Here is a 17,858-nt window from a genome sequence, read left to right as displayed (position 1 = left end):
AGAATAAACGGAGAAGGGTTGGGCTGATGGTGGGGTTTGGTTCCAGCGTCTGCCCAGCACTGGCACAAGAGGAAAGGAGGGGGCTGGCTCTCCTGTCTCCAGGCAGCGCCCACCCACACCGACACACTGACGCTCACTGTTTGCTCTTTGTGTAGGTGGAGCAGCCTGTGTGGGGCGTCAGGTTCCCACGAGAGGGGACCAAAAGGGGGCCAGATCACTGGGGTGCAGCCGGAACAAAGCTTAAGGGGGCATGCAGTGGACCGAAGTGGTGGGTTCAGTTCCTGGGGCAGGACTTGCCTCCACTTACATTTCAGCCCTGCTGGCTATCCATTCTTCTCTATTCCAAGGAAACTCCAACATGACCTTAAAATTCCACTCTCTGGCCGCCAGCAGTATCTGCTGGAGATGGGGGCATCAGTCAAAGAGCAGATAGACTGTGAATGAGGTCTGAGTTTATGGGGAATTCAGAGACCCCTATCCAGTTTGTCCTTGGGAAAGGACCTGTTCCAGCAAGAACTGAGTTTATAGGGGCTGGGGCACTGAAGGAAGATTTAAGCCTGAGGTGGGTGGGGATGTCACCTGTCTCCCCCCACAGCCCCCACCTGGCACTGCCTGCCTTCCCCATCAGAGTGCCCTGGACTAGAAGAGCCTGATTTGCTGTTTGTTCAGCTCCAGCACAGGTGGCATCTCAGATAACCTGCTGGACTTTTCCCACATTGGATGACCGTAGGGTTGGGGAACAGGGAAGCAAAGGAAATGTCGGAGAGAGAGGGGAGTGGAAATAGGAGTAGACGGGCATGCACTTATTCAGCAAAGTATGTGCCAGCTGTAGGGCTGTGTATTAGTTGTCTGATACATCCCGTGTCCGAGTAGCTCCCACTCTCCTGGGGGAAAGTGACAGGTAAGCCAACGATTATGTGCATCTGCGACGATACACAAATCAGAAATTTAGAAATCAGCCTGGCTGCCTTACTCCTTTAGGCACCTTCACCTGGAATAGAGGCTGTGACAAAAGCCCAGACTCCTATCCAAGTACGAGGGATTTATTCTGCAGCTGCCGAGCAGCTTTGAGAAGTCAGTCCTCAACTGCCCAGCCCCTTGGGGAGTCGGCTGAGCCAAGGAATGACTGCTCAGGCAAGATCCTGTTCCCTTCCTGAGGCATCCTGCTTCCAGTGACCAGCTCAGCACAGGTGCTCAGCCTCCTCACTCCGACAGAGGACAGCTCTGAAAGACGTGCACAGCTCCTCATGGGGTTGACCAAGGCCTTTATGGGGACGGAATCACTGGCCTGCTTCTGCCTTCACCCCGTCCTTCCTTCATCCTTGCTCTTGCACAGGTCTTGACGCCAGGAGAACTCCTTAGTAAACATCCTCCCCAGTAATCTCTGTCTCAGACTCTGCTTCCTGGGGAACAGAACTGCCTCCCTCCCGTAGTCAATCCATCATGAAGCCTGTTGATTTTAGCCACTGAGTGTTCCTTGAATCGGTATGCTTACATCTGCGCCGACATTTCCCACTGTTTCTTGCACTGCTCTCCTCGCTTCTTGTGGTCCACCACCTTTTACTGATGGCCCTTACATCCATCCACCTTAAAGTCAGAGTGATATGTGCAGAACACAAACCTGATTGTGCCACTCTTCAGACCTTTGCTTTGGGGATAGAGCAAACTTTTTCACAGAGTCTCTGAAGCCTGTGTGGTCTGGCTCCTACTGATCTCTCTAACCGGTTAGCTTCTTTCAAGTCGCTGTGCTTCTTGTTCTCTTCCCTGTAGACACACTGGCCTTTCTTTAGTCCATTTTTGTTGTTGTTGTTGGATATATTCTGCCAATTACATGGCTTTTGCACATGGTCTCTGGAAACTTTCCTTCCTTATCTAATTAACTCCTGCCATCCTTCTCATCTCAGCTCAAGGTATCAGCATTTCTCAGGGACATTTTTCCTGGTTTCCCCTCCTATGTAGTGGGCGGAATTATGAAATGGCACCAAAGGATTCTCAGTTTTGCACAGTCGCCTTCCCTAGAGCATGGGTAAAACCTGTAAATATGAGTTGCTACCTTCACGATCCTGTTATATGACAAAAGGGATTTTGCCTATGTAATTAATGTAACTAATCAGTTGACCTCAAGATAGATTATTCAACGAGTCTTAACGGAGTCAAAAGAATTTACTCTGCTTGGCTGCAGAAAAGGAAATCAGAGAGATTTGAAGAAAGGTCTGACACACTGTTGCTGGCTTGAAGAGGGCCGGGGCCATGTGGTAAGAAATGCAAGGGCCTGTGGCTGGTTTGAGGAAGGAGCAGGGTGCTGAATGGGTACCTGAGAGTGGGCTCTAGCTGAGAGCAGCTTCTGGCTGATAGCCAGCCAGAAAACAGCAACTTTAGTCTTTTGCCCACTTGGAACCAGATTCTACCAATGACAAGAATGAGCTTGGAAGTGGTTATTTCCCTCCCCAAGAACCCAGAACAGAATTTCATCTGGCTGACACCTTGACCTCTGCCTGGTGACACCCTGAGCAGAGGACCCAGCCATACTGTACCAGACTTTTGGCCCACATGTCCACAACCTACTAAGCGGATATTGTTTTAAGCTTCCAAATTCATGGTAGTTTGTTGTAGTAGCAATAGAAAATGATCACACCTCTCAGTCACAGAAAGTAGCAAACACAGACCCCTGCAAGCCACGCGAGGAAGTAGAAGTGCTGGAAATTGGTTAAGATTTAGAAAGATTTGGAGTAACCGCTAGGGCAGCTGGTGTGGAGAACAGCTGGAGCATCTTGGGGCATTGGGAGTCCATGACAGAACTCAGGTGACCTTAACTCAGGCTTGAGTTGAAGTCCTGGAGGCAGTGGGGAAGATGGGTCCTGGAGCTATTTAGGAGGTAGACAGAATTTAGAGGTTGCTTGCATGTGGAGAGTGAGGGAGAAGGATGAGATTAAGATGAATACAGTTTCTGGTACTTGGATAGGAACTGTTTGGTGAACACCTACTCTGTTCAAAGCACATTACTTTTAATCCTCACCAAGAACTATACATTTCAGTCCAGTATGACTGGTCAGTATTTTAGCTGAAAAAACTGTGGCTCAGAGAGAGAGGGTCTAAGTAACTTGCCCAAAGCCACAAAACTACTGGGTGAAAAAGTTACAATTCAATGCCAATGATTTTGGACATCAGAACTCAGGTGCTTATACGATGATGCTTCCAAGAATGAGCAAAAGTTTTACTAATCACCTTTCTCTTCTTTTACACAATAGTTTTTCCAATGTTTTTGGACTTGTAAAACCTCTCATGTCATCTCCACCACCCCTCCCCCAGCCGACACCACTCACGCATACCATCCTTCACTCACAATAAATAACCCGGCCTCCCACTTCATAGAGAAAATAGTAACCATCAGACAGCAACTCCCACCAGCGAATCTGTTCCATTTTGGACGTGGTAAGTTTCAGATGCTTATTAGACATCCAAGTAGGAATTCCAGTAGGAAGCTGAATATACAGGTTGCATAGGAAGTAATGCAAACCATACAATTAATGAGAGTGTGTTAAATAAAAAATGAGGAACCAGGTCATAAATCTGGATATTTAAAGGCTGGATATTTAATATTTAAAGGCTGGATAGAGAAAGGCCAGCCTGGGAAAGAGACCAAGAGTAGTAGACAGAGAGCTGGGAGGAAAACAAGGGGAGAAAGCCATCATAAAAAAAAAAAAAAAAAGAAAGGAAAAACAGAACAGAAAGGAGAAAGGGGTGGAGAGGCAGAAAGAGAGAGGAGGAAAGAAAGGAGAGAGGGACACACACAGAGAGAAGTTAATTAATTTCTAATGCAAGATTCCTGAGAAGGCAGGGAGGTATGGAATCCAGAGCATGTGTGGAAGGTTCTAGGTTTTGATAGGAGTAGATACTCAATTGTAAGAGGAAGTTAGAAGAGAATAATTATAGATGAAAATAAGTCACGGCTGACCAGCTAGCAACTATTATTTCCTAGACGCCTTGGCAGCTAAGTGTGGCTTAATGACCGTGTTCTGGACGGTGGCTGTGGGTAGAAGTGTTATAGGAGAGGACTGGACTGTTTCTGCCTCCTTGCCCTTTCCTGCTGAATGTGAAGGTAAGCCATCTTCAATCATTTCACTAGGGATGGCAGAATGATAAGATGGTAGGAGTAGGGTCTTCTACACTCAAGCTGTTTTATTACCCCAGGTTCTCCTGTATGAAGAAGAAACTGCTCCTCTTATCCTAGCTACTTGTTTTGTATCTCAATTAACATAGGAGGTGCATAGATTTAATGGGAGCTGCTGTCTTATATTTTCTATGTTCTCTGTGAAGTTAGAGATCTGGTTATCAGTGAGTGGTGTGTGTATGTGTGTGTGTGTGTGTACACAACTGAAATTTTAGTAGTCAGGATGGTTTAAGAAAACTGTATAAAATGGGAAAGGGGAAGTGGACACTAGAGAAATGTAGTAAGACAACTAGGAAAGTGTTAAGGACCCACTTAGGAGTTGGTGACCATGAATTTCTAGTGATACCAGTTTCTCCAGCAGAGCTCAGAGAGTTGGATGCAAACATGGAGACTGTTGAATACTCAGCTCATCCAAAGCTGAGGTTTTGCCAGTTGGGTGGAAGTGAAAAACAAAGGGACAAGGACAAAATAATGGGCCACGAAATCTCAACCGGATACAGAGAAGACAACCATGAGGTAGGTGACAAAGTCTAAAGTGAGTAATAAGTGGGCTTCCGAAGTGGAGCTGTTAGCAGTGAGAAAGGGAAGAGAGTAGTGCAAAGATCATATGGAGGAGTGTCAAAGAGGAGGGGTGTACTGAGAGTGAAGAAGCAGCATTGGTGAGTGCAGGGGACCCCAAATCTGTGCACTGAGCTGTGAATGACAAGGAGCCACTCCTTTCTGCAGAGGGTGTACCATCCTTGCAGGCCTACTGGTTTTAGTCAACATGGGAGTTGTGAGAAGGTTCAAAGAAGCTGATGTTGGGAAAGGGGTTACAGAGGGGGAAACTCCTCCGAGAAGCTTTCATGGGTTAGGTGCCTCTCCTATGTACTTCCATATCATCTTATACTATGGTGCATTCCATGTTGTTCCTCATGTTCGCACCTTGCTCATACTGTCCCCTGTAACTAAATTCATCTGGGCGATGGGGAGATGAGGGCCAGGAGGTGGTGGATATAGATTGTTTCAAGAAGATGGTTTATAAGAGGAAAAAAATCCCAAGGAAGGGGTAGAGCGGAGATGAGGGAATACTATGAGCAGAGGAGGGTAAAAATGAGGTGTTAAGAGAAGGTGGAAGATTGTTTCTCAAAATCAGGAAATTCCATCGATGCCAGAGATTAACTCAGCCTTTAGGGAAAATGGGATTGCTCAGGATCAGGAAACAGGGGACCTTGGATCAAAGCAAGGAGGGAACTGCAAAGTCAGTATGGGTGACCAGAGGAAAGAGACCTTGACCCTCGTCCCAGAACAAGTCAGAAACCTAAGAGGTCAAGGAAGCAAGGGCAGGATGTCCTGGCAGAGGGCCAAGCTCAGTTCTGAGGGAAGCTGCTTTTTTGATTCTAGCCTTGACCTGCCAAGGTTGTCACGTTTTTTGCTTTCTCTCTCTCACTGTGTGTGTGTGTGTGTGTGTGTGTGTGTGTGTGTGAGAAAGGGAGTGCTGGCCCACCTCGCTTGACTCTTATATCTAGAATAATTTACCTTTCCCTTGGGGGAAGTCTCAATCACCTAGCTACTGCCACAGCAGCTCAAGTGTGGGCACATGATCCTTCTTTCAATATTCTCTATCACCACTGAGATAAGAGGGGAACGTTTAAACAACACTTCAGTAAATGTTCTGGGGAAACAACTAGAGAGGGGAGAATACAGTGCCTAATGTCCATCAGATAACCTGCTTTATGAGGGACTGCTTCTTCTAGGGGTCTTGCAGCTTCGCCCAGTACTCTCTCTCTCTCTCTCTCTCACACACACACACACACACACACACACACACACTGGTGTGAAGGTCGTGGATGGGCTCTGCCTCCAGCACCTCTGGCTCTGACCCATATGCACAGCTCGGATCCAGTGTTAGAAGAGGAGATAGTAACAGTGTAGTCGTTGGGGTCCCCACTTGCCCACCGGCTCAGCCCCTCCCTCTGGGGCTCACTGCTGCCTTCTCTCTACATCTTTCAAGGCCTTCTCTTGTCTGCCTTTCTGTGATGTGCAGCTCTGTTTCTTTGCTGAGCTCCTGCCCACACACTCCCTGCCCACGCTGGAGGCTCTTCTCTTGGAATAAGTAAAGAGGGCACAGGCTCTGAAGACAGACAGGCTGGAGCCAGAGCAGGTAGGGATGCTGGTCAGAGGAAAGCATTGAGGGAAAGACCCCCTTCCAGAGCCTGGGGCTTTGTGCTGGGGAGAGCCAAGCACACACATAGGGGCTGGCTCTCACTGATGGCTGCGTTTGGGTTCAGACATGGGCTCTCAGGGGTAGGCCAAGAGGGGCCTGGATCTCCCAGGTCAGGGTCTCACTTGAAAGCTAAAAAAGCCACAGGAAGCCTCACTGAGGAAGTCACCAGAGGGAGGGCTTCCAGCTATAAGCTTTCAGGGCCCTGTGGCACCTGTTGGAGAATAGCAAGGTTGAGGACAACCAGCCAAGATACTGAAACTGAAAAGGCAGTGCCAGACACAGAGAGGGCCCATGAGTGTTCGCCCAAAAGCACAAGGATTTTTTCAAGCTGCCGGGGAGGGCAGTTCTGAATGCTCTTGGCTATCCGGTAGTGCTGCCCGCACCAGGGCTGCCTCAGGCCCTGATTTGGCACAACTTCCTCTGTAACAGCTTTCAGCGTCATCACCAATGGATTTTAGTCTTTGCTAAAAAAATCAAGAGTTTTTACAAGCCAGACCACGGTTCTGTCCCTAAGATTCCATTTCTCCTTGTCCCTAAGATTCTAGTTCTCCCAGCTTTACAAAGCCTGGGCCGGCGGTAGAAGGAGGGGAGGGAATGGAGCCCTGCGCCCTCTGCTGGCCAGACCCGGCATTGCCAGGACAGGCCCAAGGCCCAGGGTTGCTGGGCAGGGCCAGACCACCTGTGCCTCACTGCCTCAAAGGTGCAACCTTGGCTAGAGGGGTAGGAAAACGGGTATAGCTACCATTCATTGTTAAGCAGTTGCTACTTGTCAGGCATTGGCAGGCAGTTTACAGTCATTATCTCATTTACATTTTAATTCTTCAAGCATTTCTTTCAACAACCCTGAAAGATTGTGTAGGAGGCTTGAGAGTCCCCCAGCTAGTAAGTGATATTTCAGAGCTAAAATCTGACTTGGATTGACTCCAAGCTCTTTTCCATCTGTTGTGTTTTTAGGCCAGCCTCATACTTCCCCTGGCTTGGGTCTCGACTCTGACCCCAGCTCTAACGTGGCTTAACCATTCTTCTCTGATCTGAGCCTTAAGGCAAACACTAGCTTCAGCCTCAAGCTAGAATCCACCCACCTTGCCTCCTGCTCCTGGCACCTAGTGTTTTCCCTGGATCTTTCCTTGGGTTGGATGGCCCTTCTCCCTATGAATCTGATTTCCTCCCAAGCTTGATACTTAATTTCCATCTGTCTCTTGGGCAAGCAGCCAAACTCCCAGAAAGAAAAAGATGAAGTAGGGAGGCCGAAGAAGCCTCTGTGTGTGTGTGTGTGGAGGGTGGTGGCGGTGGATGGGTGTAGCTAACTGGGAACATTGAGGAGGAGTGTATATCTCAAATCTTAGCCAGGCTGAGGTGTCCTGAGGTAAGTGATCTCAGGAGAGACATGGGTGAGGCCCTAGGTCCTGTGAGAGGGAGAAGAGCTAAGCTAGAAGTAGCTGGGCTCTCAGCAGCAGGGCCCTAGGACAGCTCTTGTAGGAGAATTACAGCTCATCCCTGTAGGAATCTAGCAGCCCCTCCAAAGCTTCTGCCCTCCTCCCATAGCTGCATGGGTGCAGATGGAAGAGCTGCTTCTGGCTGCTCTGCTCCAGGGCACTGGGTGGTCCTTTGTCTTTGGCCGCAGCCCTGAGATTAGGATTTCAGCACTTTGGGCAGGCTTGCTGGTGATTCCTGAGCTTTGCTCTGCACTATGGGTTTCTTCCTCCCTGGCCACCCCCGATAGTGCTCGCAACACTCATTCTTAAGAGAGGTCGGAGCTTGCCTGGCCTCAGCCACAGCTAAGGGGTCCCTTTACTTATCTCCCTGAAAGAAACAGTAAGGCAGACCTAGGTTTTATTCCATGTAACTTGGGACCCCTGTGGTACTGGGCAAATTATCTAGTCTCCCAGAGCCTTGGTTTCCTCACTTTAAAATGGGGGCGGTAGTAGCATCTTTCTCATGTACTTGTGAGGATTGATTGAGACAATGCATGTAACCCAGGACCTGGCATTAAATAGCTCCTCAAGGAGTCATATCTAGTATTTTTAGTTGCTCTATGGACTTCAGTTTCTGATTTGGAAAAATCAGCATAATAACAATTGAAGCTTTCTAACGTTGTTATAAAGGATAATGAGGTAATGTATGAGATAACAGTTATCAATGATTCCCTAACAGTATGTTAAAAAAAAAAAAAGGGACATTCCCTTGGTTCCCTAAATCAGACAATTGTCATAGAAGCTTTTAACTGCTCACATTATGGAAAATTTAATCTCATTTTGTGTTTGCTGGCTTTCTTTCACTCTTTTTTTCCCACAATTTAGCATCTTGCAAAAAGTCTCGGTGGGTTTTATGTTGAACAGGCTTGGTTATGGGGATGTGCACCCAGCTCAAGGCTGTGCTACCCCTAGGTGGCGCTGCTCTGAGACTCCAGTGCCAGTTTGAGCCAGGGTACTCATTTCCCCCTTTCCAAAGACTCGGTTCATAGTGGTCCCTATCCTGGGCCTCCTATGAAAGTGGGGTCCAGGCTGTTTTCCTCCTCACAAGCACTGTGATAGGTAGAATTTTGGCTCCTATTACCTTGCCTCTGGTATTATTCCTGTGATTGTGGCAAACAAACAAATCCACCCACTTTGTGGATGTAAATAAGATTAAAAATCAGCTGACCTTGGGGTGCCTGGGTGGCTCAGTTGGTTAAGCATCTGCTTTTGGCTCAGGTCATGATCCCAGGGTCCTGGAATCAAACCCTACATCGGGCTCCCTGCTCAGTGGGGAGCCTGCTTCTCCCTCTCCCTCTGCAGCTCTGCCTGCTTGTGCTCTCTTGCTCTGTCAAATAAATAAATAAAAATCTTTAAAAAAAAATAGCTGACCTTAAAGAAGAGAGATTATCCTGGATTATATAGGTGGACCTAATCTAACCACAGGAGCTCTAAAAGGCAGAGATCTTTCTCAGCCTTGTTATAGAAGGGGAACTGAGAGATTTGAAGAATGAGATTTCACAGCAACTTTGTCGGCTTGAAGATAGAGGGACCTCAGTTTTATGACCAAAAGGTATTGTATTCTTCTAATAACCTCAATGATCCTGGAAGCAGGTTTTTCCTCAGAGGCTCCAGAAAAGAGGACAGCTCACTCAAAACCTTGATTTTGGCCTTGGAGGCCCTGAATAGAGGGCCCTGTTGGGCGCACTGGACCAGAATTTCTGACTCATAGAATTGTGAAATTATAAACGGGTTCTGTTTTAAGCTGTTAAACTCATGTTTATATGAAACATGTTACAGCAGCAAGAGAAAACTAATACAATACTCAAGAATCCCATTCCTTTTCTTAGTCTTAGAGAATCTCCTCTTCCCAGTTTCAGAAACTCCTCCTTCCTCAACTCTAAGCCCTCACAGACAATTCACCTAGAACCCCTGGTTGTCATAAACAAAAGTTAGGGTAGAGAGTTTCTGAAAATTTCTATTTTCAACTCTGTAATTCAAAAACCTCTGTGGCTCAGTTGGCTAAGTGTCAGACTCCTGATCTGAGCTCAGGTCTTGATCTCAGGGTTGTGAGTCAAGTTCTGCATTGGGTTCCATGCTGGGCATGGGGCCTACTTAAAAAAAAAAAAAAAAAAAACTCTGAGTCTAGGAGATACAAAGATTTAGGTACTTTCTTATGATGGGGGGATGGATGAAATGGACAAAACCTAAATGAGGGGGCGCCTGGGTTGCTCAGTGGGTTAAAGCCTCTGCCTTTGGCTCAGGTCATGATCCCAGGGTCCTGGGATCCAGCCCCACATCAGGCTCTCTGCTCAGCAGGGAGCCCCCACCCTGCCTGCCTCTCTGCCTACTTGTGATCTCTGTCAAATAAATAAATGAAATCTTAAAAAAAAACCCTAAATGAATATTTCAATAAAGTAAATTCGATAAAGTTTCTTGCCATATATGTAAGTACTTAGCCTAGTATTTAATACACAGTAACTACTATTACTATTTATACTCTGCCAATTCTGCTTGCCCTGACCTAACTCTATCCAGTTTGATCCCATATTATCAAAACAATGTCTGTCATGCAGTGGTGGAAAGCACTCCAGCACTAGAGGCCCCCGGCATGGAGTTGCTGATATTCAAGATGTCTTCTGGCATGCAGGAATCCATGAGGATTTCCATGAGGAATCCTCCTCATCCTGGAACTGCAGAGGCAGAGTTAGATGCACCTCTGGTCCCAGAAGAGTTTTGTTTCTGCATCCAGGGCAGGGGAGATGGCCTTGTGTTGTAGACCAGGATTCTCTGGGGGTAGCAGGAGCCACCTGTTCTGAGAGAGCCTTCTCTTGGGACAGGTGTGCATATTGTAATGTGTCAATGGAAAGTTTATTCTCACCTCCCTAAATCCATCAGGTACCACAAAAATGGCCTGTATAACACACCCTCCCATTCTAAGTCAACACAATTGGAGGGCAGAGATAGTAGGGAAGTCTTACGAAATCAACACACATCTTTCTCCAACGTTGGACCTTTATCTGTTTCAACTCCCATCTCTTTGGTTGCCAAATATCTATTGTAGGACATACACTGTGTCAGGCACAGTTTTGGCCCTGAGGAGACAGAGATGAACAAGAGAGACTGAATGCCAGCCCTCATATTTTGTGAGGAAGAGATTGCAAGTAACCACATCTTTTTAAATGAATTAATGTATAGTGATCCTAGTAGTACCTCCTGATGTCTGTACCCCAGCCACAGCCTCAGTTCCTTTCCCAGTCTTTCATGTCTGGGTGCATCTATGTCCCCTGCATCCACAATATCCAAAAGGATATGTCCTCAGTTTTGAGGACACCAACAGTTCTGGGGGACTCTCTCCATAACTACACACCAGCAGATGCTCCCACACATCCTGCCTGACAGCACCGAGGGCCCGACCCTTCCTTCTCTTGCACTACCTGTAATCATCGTTCTTGATATTCAGTAATTGATGATTTGGCATCTTGAAATCATAGGCCAGCCTGATCACCAGAGTTGTCCTCTGTGGTCTTGCTTTCATGGGTTCTTGAAAATCAAATTACGAGCTGTCCAACCACAAGCTCCTGTATCTTTGCTACCTGCCCAGGAGGGGATGTCCCCACCTCAAACCTTTTCAGCACTAGCGTAAAAAGAGCTTTTTTGCCCATGTTTTCCTCTTGCTGCTACTCTTTCCTCACTGCCCTGGTGCTTCCCTGTGTGGCCCTGCATGGGGGTGTATCCCTTCCTCTTGGGGACAATAAGTAATAAATTCTTCTTTCAATGACATTGACCTCTATGTGTCATCACTCAGTCAGTCATATTGATCAACTAAATCCAAGGTATATTTAAAAATGCCACCTGGAACATCCTAGACCAAAGACTGGCCAGGCCCTGGAGGAGCCAAAGTTGTGATCAGGGTGAATATGATTTGGAGATGATAACAGATTCCTCCCCAGAGACCCCCAAAACACTTTCTCTGCCCAAGCCTGCAGAACTTCCTCCAAATATGCCAAAGTTACTGAAAAACTCCCCAAACACAAATCTCCCATTGTTCCCAACCAGGATGTTCCCTTCTACCTTGTCTCTATCCGCTGCCACTCTGTATTTTGAAATACCATAAAGAGGGAGGGCTGAATTTCTGGCGGCACCAAAGTCAGCTGTAACAACCAACTGGGTAGAGCAGGGCCAGGTGAGTGGCCCTAGGAACTCTTCTCTCCTTGTAATCAGTCTGGAACATGGGGTAGTGCTAGCCCCAGACTCTAGGGCTGGGCCAGAGGAAGAAGGAAGGAGCAGAAGGATCTGCTCTGGTCCACTAAACTAGGTCAAGTCACTCAGAGTTCACATAGTTAAGGATACACACTCCGGAATGAAATATAATGGTCAGTGTATATATGTGAATATATCTATGAAAGCGTGTGCGTACTTACAGCAGTGTGATGTTAACTGATAACCCAGCCTTGCCTTGGCTGGGTTATCATGATGAGCACTGATCCTCCTGCTCCCCAGTCCCTTTGAATCAAGCTTACCAGCTACTACACAGTCCATGCCCCTCACCCCGTGAGTCAGCATTCAGACAGAATTCATCCTGGCCCACCACTGGCTTCTCCTTTTCCTGTCACTCCCATAAATGCTTAGTGAGGAGGCAAACATTTTATTGAGGTGCAACTTGCAGGCTACATTTGTGAACTTGCCATATGGGAGGCACTTAAAGGATATCTTGGAAAGGCTCTGGGTGTGTTTCTGTGCATTCACAAGTGTGTGCACACCTGTGGAGGGCATCTGTGTGTCTGTGGTGTGTGAGCCTCAGTATATGAGTCTTTATGAGGTGAATGAATGAATGTGTACATATTATGTGGGTTTAAGACATACCTATGTTTGTGAGAAAGCATGTGTCCTGAAAATGGAAACTGCAGAGTATTTTAGATGGAATGCAACCTTGAGTGCAGTGTGTATATATGCAACTGTGTGTGTGTGTGTGTGTGTATGTGTGTATGTGTGTGCACGTGTGCTGGGGAATGGGGGATGAATGGGTGCTATACTCCTATACCTTTAGGTGAGCATCTGCACCTTCTCCGTACCTAGCAGACAGGATGGCAGAGTTTCTGAGGGCAGGCTTTCCTACAACTCTGGATTCTCTTGGAGGAATCCTAGGCCTAGGAATGGGTCACTCTGGGTCTCAGGGTCCCTCCTGGGCAGTCCTGCCCTCTCCGCCCTGAGAAGCTCCCTCCCCAGGCTCGCCCTCATCATCAGCTTCAGCCAGTTCCTCGGGCATTGGCCACTCTCGCGTCTGCCACTCCAGGCGTTCGATGCGGTAAGCGATCTTGAGTGCGCTGGACTCCAGCTCGGCCAGGAGGCGAGCAAACTTGGTCTGTAGATCATCGAGTTGCTGGTCAAGGCCTCGTAGCCGGGACTCTGTGGCTTCCTGGAGGGCAATCTCAGCTGCCTCAGCATTTACGTCCAACTTGTTCATTTTGAGCAGGATCTCACGGCCCTTTTCCTCCATGACGACCTGGGCCTGGGGATACTCGCTTAGGACTTCCCGCAGGTCCTCCTTGCTCAGGCAAAACAGGTCTGAGTACCCTAGACTCTTGATGTTGGCTGTGCGGCGGTTCCCAGACATGTTTCCTGTGGCCCACGGGCAGACACATGGGAGGACAGTTAGTCAGGAGAGGTGTGAGGGGGTTTTTCACTCCTGAAAGGACCCCCACCTCCACATCTGTGCTTTTGAGCCTCTCTTTCAGCTTCATTAATTCTTTCATTCAGTAGTAATGTGACTGGGTGGGTCACAGTGATCTGCTTGCCAGAATTCACAGTCTACAGGCGATAGGCATTTAATGTGATAGTTATAAAACAGTATAGCAAGTGCAGTGTAGACATGTGCATCCAGTGCTGTGGGAAGATAGGTAAAGAGGCCCTAAGAAAAAAGAGCCTCCAAAGGAAGTGATGCCTAACTGACAGGAGGTCAGAGGGGAAGGGTGGGGGCAGGAGGTCAGAAGTGGGGGCATCTAGGCAGAGGGAGGAGTACTAGCAGAGGGAAGTGAGTAGGAGCCAGTTAGGTGCTGCAGCAAATTGTAAGCAGTCCAGAGTGGTGGAAGTACAGGGTGGGGGGAGAGTGGGAAGAGGAGGGGAGAGCACAGCATGCTGGGTGTGGTAAGCCAGGACAGGGAGTTCAGACCTTATGCTGAGGACAGTGGGAAAGTACTAAAATATTTTAAGCAAGGGAGCTGAATGGTGTCAGTCACATTTTAGGGAGATATTGGTGAGGGATTGTGAGCAAGGTTGATTAGGCTGAATGCTGCAAAGCTCAGAGCTAGAAGGACTCAGAAGGGGCATAGGAACTACCCTCTGTGAACACGTGCTATGCACCAGCCACTGCCATGATGCCTTGCCCATACAACTCATCTGATCCTCACAAATAACTCTATGGGTTTTTAATATTTAATATTTAACTGAATATTTAATATTTAACTGAAGCCTAAAACATGGAAATGACTTGTCCAAAATCATGTGGACAGTAGCTGACTGCATCCAGGACATGGAGCTTGAGGGACCCTTGGAGGACAGATGTGAGGCCTTTGGAATAACTAGAGAGTGAGATCCCCAGGCTGACTGCTGTGTGGCTTCAGTCAGTGACCGTGTGCTCACCCCTTGCCATGTTCTCCCATCCCCTGGGGCCTCAGTGCCTTTACTTGTGATTGGGCATACCAGCAACGCTTAATGCACAGGCAGTAAAAAAAAGTCAGTGAGCCAGCGTACAGCACCTGGCCGGGCCTGGAGTTGGTGGAGTGAATGGCAATGCCTTCCTTCTAACCTCCTTTCCATTTGGCTGTGAGAAAGTTCCTTGTACTGACTCCAAGTGTGTGTACTTATTACCTCGATGACTTTGGACAGTTTCCCAAACATCTCTGTATCCCAATTTCCTTATTGTGAAAGTACAGATAATAGTACCTACCTGAGCTATGGTGAGAATTGAGTGCGCTGGTACATGTGAAGCACTTTGAAGGTGGCAGGTAGTGAGTGTGCAATAGATACTAGCTATTCCTATTCTTATCATCTCTGTCACTTTCCACTGGTCTGTTGGTGCCTGGGGTTGACACCGACAGAGCAGATCTACTTCCTCTTCCCAAGGATCCACTTTGTACACTAACCTTGGCTTGGCTTTTTCTCAAGGGATGGGCCCTCCGTGTCCTACTTCTCTTGTGAGCCCTTTAATGACTCAGGTTAAGGCCAGGTTTCCTTAATCTGTAGGCCCTGAAGTACCATTTAGTCTCAGTAGAGGGTTCTGCTGACCCCACCGTCTCCCCCAGCCCTGTCCCGGAACGGAAGCTGAGGGGCCCACCTTTGATGTTGATGATGCTGATCTCCCCAAAGTAGAGCCCCGCACCAAGCACGGCATATTGTGTGACACCATCATCTGCCACCACGGCCAACTGCCCCTCACGGATGATGTACATCTCCCGGCCAATGTCCCCCTTGCGGCAGACGTATTCGCCTGGTGAATAGGTCTGGGGCTGCAGCTTCAGCACCAGCTCCTCCAGCAGGCTAGCCTCACAGTTCTGGAATATCTGCACCCGGCTCAGAGTAGATAGGTGTACGGACACGGCCACTTCCGCCCGCAACCGCTCAGGTAAGTGCTGTAAGATGGCTATCTCGTTGGTCATCTTCTTGTTGATCTGCAGGTGCTGGTACCTGGGGGCAAGGGCAGCAACATTCCTCCCCTGCCCCCCCCACACACACACCTGCCTCTATTCCTTCCATCAGGATTCAGCTAAGCTTTGGCCAAGGACCCAGTCACACTGAGATCTCACAGGGGTCATGGGTATACTGGATCGTTGGCTGATGAATATCTTCACTCCAGGATCACTTCACTTCAGGATATGTTTTGACCGCTTCTGCCTCACCCAGGGCCTGAAAGGCTCCACCAGTCGACAATGAATAAGACACCCTTTACCTACTGTGACGCTTTACTCCACCCACCGTTTAGCGATGCCTGGTACCATTCCACTGATACCTACTTCAGTCACCGAGCCCTGTATCTAGCGGCCCTCTGCTTTAGCACCCCAACTTGCTGACATTTCCTTTTGTTCATCCCATAGTAGGGACGACTATAACATAGTCAGCCATCTTGTTGGCCATCTCTTGGGACATACTGCTCTTCTCCTTTCACCCCTTCCAGGGCCTTCTGAGCCCTACCAGATAATGGCGTTTTTATTCCAGGTTATCCTTCCATGTGTATGAGTTCCTCTCCCTATCAATCTCTTATCTGACCCAGCCCCCTAAAGCCAGATGCAACTAGTGGAAGACATTCTATTCTAAGCCCCATCCAGTGGACCCCTCTCCCCATGCCTCAGGTGCCCTGCCTGGCCTGCCAGGCAATAAGAACCCAAACACTTTCCTCGGGCTTTATCCAGAGCACCTCTACGTGTCCTGGTCTGGGACATCCTCACTCACCAGTCAATAACCCGCCGCTCCAGCCGGCGGTTTACATGCTGCTGCTTCATGTACTTTTTCACCAGTGCGTGGTCTGGGTAGAAAGCAGCATCTGCAGTGTTCATGTTGTAGATGACCGAGCTCATGCTCCCCATGATGGTGGCAAAACCCATGACAGCCAGCAGGAAGTCACCCACCATGAAGAGGTACTCTTCCTCCCGAGCGGGCAGCGGTGTGTCGCCCACAGTGGTCAGGATCAGCGTGGAGAAGTAGAAGCTATAGAGGTACTGGCGCCGCAGACGCTCAAAGCCAGGCTGTGCGGGGTCCGGGTACACCCAGGCGTCACGCCCGAAGCCCAGGTACCGGGACAGGGCAAAGTATAGACAGCTGTTCCAGTGGATAACAACAAAAATGTAGAGCATCAGCTTGGTGATGCGAAAGGCATTCGGGTAAGCTGTGCGGGTCTCTGTGCGGTCAAAGGCCTCAAAGAGGCGGGGCACACGCAGAAAGCGGTTCAGCCTCAGCATGGGGGTGTGTGGGCCCAGCCGCACGTAGGCCACATCTGTGGGCATCAGGGAAACCAGGTCCAAGAAGAAGCTCCAGGTGCGAATGTAGCGACTTGAAATCCTGTCCTTGTCCACCACCAGGATGCCCTGGTCCAGGAATCCTGGGGATTGGGAGGTGGAGGCAGGCTGGGGTCAGCCAGGAGATGGGCTTAGGTATGGGGCGGAGTCAGGGCACCTTCCTGCTCCAGGAATCAGGGTGAGGGTGGGCAGGCCAGGGTAGGACAGGGAGAAAGACATGGGGACAGGGTGGGGGTGGGCATAACCTTGCTCCAGGGTTTCTGGGATGGGCACAGGGATATTGTGAAGCCTGGAAGCATGTGAATGTGCTCTCGGGGAGGGGCTCACTTCCTTGTGACTCAGAGGTCCTCTTTAGGAAGGTAACCTGGAACAAAGCCTCCACCTTGGGCTCACTGACCTGTGTGGAAGCGCACCACGATGTCCAGTAGGTATAGCAGGTCACTTGTGTAGTCTAGCACCAACCAGGCCACCAGATAACTGTGTTGCAAGTCAGGAAAGCAGGCTCTGTGTGGCGGGGACAGAAGAGATTGGCTCAAGAGCACTCTCTGTGTAAGGGAATCTCCCCAAGACACTCAGCACTCAGCACTCTGCCCTGCACCCTCTCTTCTGTGCTGCCCCTCCTTCCAGCCCTCCCCAAGGCCCTGCCCCTTTCTGTTGCCTGACTCCTGAGCCCTTATCTCCGCTTAAAGCCCTTCTTTCATCGCCCTGCCAAACCTGCACACGATGATGATGAGGTTATACATGACTGGGAAGACCATCGTGTTCAGCCACCAGTAGTAGTAATCCCCAGATGGGTCTAGGACAGGCAGTGATGTCCTGTGGAAGGAAGAGGAGAAGTAGTGTCCCATTTTTTTCACCAGACATTCGTTGTTGAATTTGTCACTGGGGGCATCAAGAATCAGGCTCCATCCAGTTAGATGGACAGATTGGACACAGGGGACCAGGATCTCTCACCTGGCCTTGGATGGGGCAGAGGGGCTGGACTCCGTTGTCTTCACTTTGCTGTCCTGGCTCAT

General features: G+C 48.8%; 1 protein-coding gene across 1 annotated transcript; it reads right to left on the bottom strand.

The window, feature by feature from the left end:
* Nucleotides 1-13,004: 13,004 nt before the first annotated feature.
* On the bottom strand, nt 13,005-17,858 carry CNGA4 (cyclic nucleotide gated channel subunit alpha 4). The gene is made up of 6 exons (XM_032853682.1): nt 17,797-17,858; nt 17,557-17,658; nt 17,240-17,346; nt 16,280-16,925; nt 15,168-15,517; nt 13,005-13,453 (listed from the first exon to the last, which is right to left on the bottom strand). Exons 1-6 carry the CDS (start codon nt 17,856-17,858, stop codon nt 13,005-13,007), a joined length of 1,716 nt encoding a protein of 571 aa, XP_032709573.1.

This window comes from Lontra canadensis, unplaced genomic scaffold (assembly GCF_010015895.1).
Source record: "Lontra canadensis isolate GAN:19392208 unplaced genomic scaffold, GSC_riverotter_1.0 scaffold7, whole genome shotgun sequence".
Classification (NCBI taxonomy): domain Eukaryota; kingdom Metazoa; phylum Chordata; class Mammalia; order Carnivora; family Mustelidae; genus Lontra; species Lontra canadensis.
Note: the sequence above shows the minus strand (reverse complement) of the source record. Positions and strands in the feature narration are given on the sequence as shown.

Coding starts and splice junctions, on each gene's coding strand:
- CNGA4 (XM_032853682.1), bottom strand. CDS start 17,858: ATGAGCCAGGACAGCAAAGTGAAGACAACGGAGTCCAGCCCCTCTGCC. Junction 17,659..17,796: donor TCTGCCCCATCCAAGGCCAG/GTGAGAGATCCT, acceptor TTCCTTCCACAG/GACATCACTGCCTGTCCTAG. Junction 13,454..15,167: donor CAGCATCATCAACATCAAAG/GTGGGCCCCTCA, acceptor CGTGGGCCACAG/GAAACATGTCTGGGAACCGC.